The sequence below is a fragment of the Dipodomys ordii genome, unplaced genomic scaffold (genome assembly GCF_000151885.1).
Source record: "Dipodomys ordii isolate 6190 unplaced genomic scaffold, Dord_2.0 Scaffold2, whole genome shotgun sequence".
NCBI lineage: Eukaryota > Metazoa > Chordata > Mammalia > Rodentia > Heteromyidae > Dipodomys > Dipodomys ordii.
This window is the reverse complement of record NW_012267218.1, coordinates 31576178-31582177: the sequence shown is the minus strand read 5'-3', so window position 1 is coordinate 31582177 and position 6000 is coordinate 31576178. Positions and strand designations below refer to the sequence as shown.

Here is a 6000-nt window from a genome sequence, read left to right as displayed (position 1 = left end):
TTTTTTCTTTTTTCTTATGTGGTGCTGAGGAATGGAACCCAGGGCCTCATGCATGCAAGGCAAGTGCTCTACCACTGAGCCACCTTCCCAGCCCCCAAAATACGTTTTTATTTATTTTTGTTTTTAAAGTAAATCTTCCACAATACAAATTTGTCTCATTCTGGATTAATTACTATCACTTTATGGTTTCTTGATGGCATTGTTAAAGTTAATACATAGAATATAATCTGAATGTTTACTGTAATCTCGCTCCAATTTCTTCGATTAGCATCTTATTGCTAAAGGATCTATGTATGAAGAACTTCTGGCTAGAACCAAAGATACTTTACAAATGGATATTCAGAAAATTTCAAGTCAGGAGTCCCTCCAGTATCTTCTCACAGCTGAGCTCCAGGCAAAGATCCAAGAAGCTAATGAGAAAATCCAGGTCTGTCTTTAAAATTCCTTATTTACTGAATTTATTTTTAGCAACAAATAACTAGTGAGTGAGGAAGTGGGTTGGTGGCCTTGAAACTTGAAATGTTTTGTAAAGTATTACTTTATATTATTTTTTATTCCTTTATAACTTATCTCTTTATAATGATTTAAAATTTCTTTATAATTTCTATATAATTTATATTTGTGTATGTGTCTGTCTGTCTGTCTGTCTCTCTGTCTATTGTGGGGCTTGAACACAGGACCTCTCTCTCTCTCTTTTTTTTTTTTTTTTGGTCTGTCATGGGGCTTGAACTCTGGGCTTGGGTGCTATCCCTGAGCTCTTCGGCTCAAGGGAAGTACTCTACCACTTGAGCCACAGTGCCACTTCTGGTTTTCTGGTGGTTAATTGGAGATAAGAGTCTCATGAATTTTCCTGCCTGGGGTGGCTTTGAACCGTGAACCTCAGATCTCAGCCTCCTGTGTATCTAGGATTACAGGCATGAGCTACTGGCGCCTGGCTAGGCCCTCTCACTCTTCCTTGGCTGTTTTGTTCATGACTTGTGTTCTACCTTGAGCCATACCCCCACTTCCAGTTTTTTGCTAATTGGACATAAAAATTTCTGCCAGGGCTAGCTTTGAACTTCCCTCCTCAGATCTCTGCCTCCTGACTAGTTAGGATTATAGGTGTGAGTCACCAGCATTCCAACTTCTCTATTGTCTCAAAGGAAATGCTGGTGAATCTATGAATTGACTATGAAGTTGGATCACGTGTTAATTTGAGAAGTTTTTTGCCTTCACAGATCACTATGGTGGAACTTGAGGCACTGTTGACAAACTCAGCTAATGTGTCACCAGAACTGGATGTCAGCCTGCAAATGGAGGAGATGCAGAAGGAAATGGAGTCATGCATTTTCAGAGCTGAGCAATTACTTGGGCAAAGAGGGAGGCCTGGTGGGCTCGTTGCAAAATACAAGGTGAGAGACTTATCAACCATCAACAAAGACTGTAATTCTCATCCGCAGCTGAAGTCTCATCTTACCTGAAGTCCACTCTAATCATATACATAATGTCAACTCTTTCCCCTAATACTACTGAAAAAAACTCAACTGAATAATACTTTAATTGAATTTTACTGTGGAACCATGGATTGCACTTGATATTATGTAAATAGCTCAGTTGAGAGTTGAGCAGAAATGCAATTTCTCCTCATGCCTGTAATCCTACCTACTCAGGAGACTGATATCTGAGAGGATTGAGGTTTAAAGCCAACTGGGAAAGAAAAGTACCTGAGATTGTGTGTGTGTGTGTGTGTGTGGGAGCATGTCCTTTTTAAAGCAAAAGACTGCATGGGAGGGGAGGAAATGGAACCAACCAATCACTGTAAAGGCCACACCTTATGCACCTAAGCTTCCATGAGTTATTTACACACTGAACCTAAACAAATCCAGCTCTGCCCACTCAACTTACTCTCAGGGCCATTTTTGCAATCTGTGTTCCCCACATGTGTATGTATACACTCATGCACGTGTGACCTTAGTACTGGGGTTTGAATGCAGGGCTCACGTCCAAGCCTGGTGCTCTACCACTTGAGCCACACCTCCATTTCTGGCTTTTTGGTGGTTAATTGGAGAGCAGAGTCTCATAGACTTTTTGCTTAGTCTTGCTTTGAACTGTGCATGATTTCAACACCAGACTTGGATTTAGAAGAGCATGAGACCTGGATTAGCCAGGATTATTGGCGTGAGCTGCCAGTGCTTGGCTCTAGAGACTTACTGTTTTTCATGTTGTGGGGCCTGCCTGTGAGGATTTGATGCAGGTGGATCTAACCATGGGCATACTTGGGGAGATCAGGGCACACAGGGTCTTGGTTTCATTCATTCCTTCAGCACTGAACACACTTATTTAATACTCTGGTGAGCTGGGCATTTGGAGGGAGAAGAAGATGCTGCCTACCCCTACTCTCCCATTCTTTGTATGGCGCCCTTACAGGCACCCATTTACATTCATGTTCTGGTTTTCATCTCTCTAAAGCTAGCAACTCTTTTCTCCCTCCCTATCTCCCCTCTCCTCCTCTCCCTCTTTCCCCTCTCACTCCTCCTTCTCCTCTCCTTTCTCCCTTCACTCTCCCCTCCCCTTCCCTCCCTTCCCCTCTTCTCCTTTTCTTCCTCTCCCCTCCTCTCCTCTCTGCTCCCCTCCCCTCTCTGTCTTTTCCTCTCTCCCTCTCTTCCCCCTCTACTCTCCTCTCTTCCTCCTCCCTCTCCTCCTCCTCTCCTCTCCCTTCTTTCCCCTCTTCTCCCTTCTCCTCTCTGTCTCTGCCTCTACCTCTACCTCCTTCCTTCTTTCTTTCTATTGCCCCTCCATCCTGTATGGAGGTTTGAACTCAGAGCTTGAATCCTGTCCCTTCGCTATTTCACTCATGTATTGCTCTACCATTGGACTCTGGCAGTTAGTGAAGTGCATACATTGTTCACATCAGAAGCAAGAAGTGTGTTCTACCAGACCCTGCCTCACCAGCCCTGGAACCTGGCAAGAGCACAAGCTATGGGAGCTAGCTCTCTACTAGCATTTAGGGGTTTGGGGATTTCCCAGGTTACAAATCTAGTAATTTTCAAAGAAACTTTGGGGGCTGGGAATGTGGCTTAGTGGTAGAGTGCTTGCCTAGCATGCATGAAGCCCTGGGTTCAATTCCTCAGTACCACATACACAGAAAAAGTCAGAAGTGGCACTGTGGCTTAAGTGATAGAGTGCTAGCCTTGAGCAAAAGAAGCTCAGGAACAGCACCCAGGCACTGAGTTCAGGCCCCAGGACTCCCTCCCCCCCCAAAAAAAAAAAACTTTGGGAAGGGTACTGGGGCTCAGCATTGTCCCATATCTGCAAGAGATGCTTCTAATAGTAGTGAATAAATAATTACTTTCCATCCTGCTTCACCACCAGAATTTCTTCTGTCTTCTTTCTCTTTTCATAGATTTCAACCTGTTTTTTGTCTATCACTTGCTATTTTACTCAGGCCAGATTTCTGTTACCATATAGCAGGCCAGGTAAGAAGCAGATGCATTTTTGGCCAGGACATCCCCATCTCTGTCTACTTCAGGGCCAGACTGACCAGGACTGGCTGTATGGTCAGTCCTGAGAAATGGGTAACATGGTAAGGTTACATCTTTGCCACATAACCGTGCTTATTCATCCTATGGAATAGTTGCCATGGAAATTCTTCTGTAAGTTTGTGTAGTTTCAGAGCTCATCTTTACACCTGCTTGTGTCTGCTTCATGTTGTATTGTGTATATGTTTGGTTGCTCAGTATTTTAAAACTTTAAAAGTAGCCTCTTTATAGGCTTTGGACAAGAAAGCCTTTGAATTATTTACAAATGAAGTAACAGATCAACTGGGATATCATGAAGCTATCACAAATATAACTGTTTGGGGACAATATTCTTTTCAGAAGAATTCAAGAGGTACAAAGGGACTTTTGAATAATAAATATTCTTCTTCCTGTTGGGTTTTCTGTATTGCTCATGCTGACCTCAAACTTGCCATTCTCCCTCCTCAGTCTCCCAAGTGCTGAAATTATAGGCATGTGCCGCCACATTCATCTCAAATTGTTTTCAAACGAATTCAAGAGACACAAAAGGGATAATAACCTCGCTGTACAAAGAGATGTCTCTTGTAAACCTTCATCATCAGAGAGTCCCTTTGGTTCTCTCTGCTTAGAGGCATGGCAAGTTGGTTTTGAAGATTTTAATTAGGTTTTCACATTCTGTGTGCTTTTTTAATTTTTCCCTCAGGAAGCACTGCAAATCTTTAATACAAACAGTCTGGCCAAATACTTGAAAGCTATTGAAGCACTCAAACCCAGTGCCCCTGAGGATGTAAAGATGTCCCTGGAGGAGAAGAGTAGAGACGCCTGTGCCAAGTGGCAGGTAAGAACAAATGTGTGCATCTGGCCTCACACCCCTGGCCCTGGCAAGGGCTCTTCTGCCCCTCCTCCCCCCGGGGTTCCCTCAGCTACTCTGCATTCCATCTGGACTGAGTACTGCAGTGACTGGTATCTGTGTGCCTTCAGCCAGTGATGATACAGATCCGAGATGAGGGGACCACTGGAGGGGAAGAGGAGGAAAGGATTTCTTCCCCTCCTCCTCAAAGGCATTGTCTCTGGCCTTCTGGCTCCCACTTCTCCTCAGCTCCTGAGGCCTTCAGCCTGGGTGACAGCATCTGTCTGTGGGTGCTAGTCTGGATTGCTCCACCTTCCCCTTTCCAGGACATTTGCTTGTCCATGCTTTCAGCTCTGCTGCAAGTGGTTCCTTGTGTTTAATATTCTGAGGCTTAAAAACATATAGAGCATGCTGGGCACTGGTGGCACATGCCTGTAATCCTAGCTACAAGAGGCTGAGATGGGAGGAGAGTAGTTCAAAGCCAGCCTGGGCAGGAAAGTCCATGAGACACTTTTTTTTTGGGGGGGGGTGGAGAAGTGGGTTGTAGGGCCTGGGCACTGTCCCTCAGCTCTTCAGCTCAAGGTATGCACTCTACCACGAGCCATAGTGCCATTTGTGGTTTTCTGAGTGGTTTATTAGAGATAAGAGTCTCTTGACATTTCCTGCCCAGGCTGGCTTTGAACCACATCCTCAGATCTCATCCTCCTGAGTAGCTAGGATTACAGGTGTGAGCCACTGATGCCCAGCCTTTGAGATTCTTAACTCTAATGGAGCTGTGTTTTAAGTGGTAGAGTTGCTAGCCTTGAGCAAAAGAGCTCCCAGACAGCAATCAGGCTATAAGTTCAAGCCCCATGACTAACAACAGCAAAAAAGAAAACCACATAAAGCATTTTTTGGTTTCCTGGTTAGCTCCTGACACATTTCTGTACTGTGTTTTTGTTGTTGTTGTTGTTGTTTTTTGGGTCCGGTTGTGGGGCCTGAACTCTGGGCCTGGGCGCTGTCCTTCAGCTCTTCAGCTCAAAGCTAGTGCTCTACCACTTGAGCCACAGTGCCACTTCCAGCTTTTTTCTTTTTGCTTATGTGGTGCTGAGGAATTGAACCCAGGGCCTCATGCATGCAAGGCAAGCGTTCTACCACTGAGCCACCTTCCCAACCCCTGTACAGCGTTTCATAGTGGAGTAGGTACCGAGTTTTGGGGACAAACAAATTTGGATTTAGCATCTGACTCTGAACAGGCCACTTAAGTTTTAAGAACTTCACTGATTACAATGGAAAGGACTCAAATTTTGTCAGGTCGTTGAAATAATTTTCATAAATCATCTATTACAGAGATGTGCACAATAAATGCTAACTCATATTGTAAATGTATACATATATATTTAATCTCTACAACCCTGTTTTTGGGTTCTACACATGTGGATTCAGCCAAGCACGGAGCCAGAATATTCAAGTAGGAAAATGGTATCTGATTGATCTGGAGGCATTGTACCTATAATTGATATGGTTAATTGAAACCTCTTTATATAATTACTTAACACTTGTTAGAAGGGTCTGGTATATTTTAACTTTTTTTTTTTTGGTCTGTTGCGGGGCTTAAACTTAAGGCCTGGGTGCCGTCACTGAGCCTCTTTGTGTTCAAGGCTAGTGCTCTAC

The 6000-nt window shown here is 44.0% G+C and overlaps 1 protein-coding gene across 1 annotated transcript in view; it reads left to right on the top strand.

Moving 5' to 3' along the window:
• Syne2 (spectrin repeat containing, nuclear envelope 2) overlaps positions 1-6000 on the top strand; it is a 282755-nt gene that overhangs the window by 92825 nt on the left and 183930 nt on the right. Inside the window, exons 17-19 of the mRNA XM_013013810.1 lie at positions 269-427; positions 1218-1391; positions 4201-4335. Coding sequence (XP_012869264.1) covers positions 269-427; positions 1218-1391; positions 4201-4335 — 468 coding nt within the window. The remainder of the gene's footprint in view (positions 1-268; positions 428-1217; positions 1392-4200; positions 4336-6000) is intronic.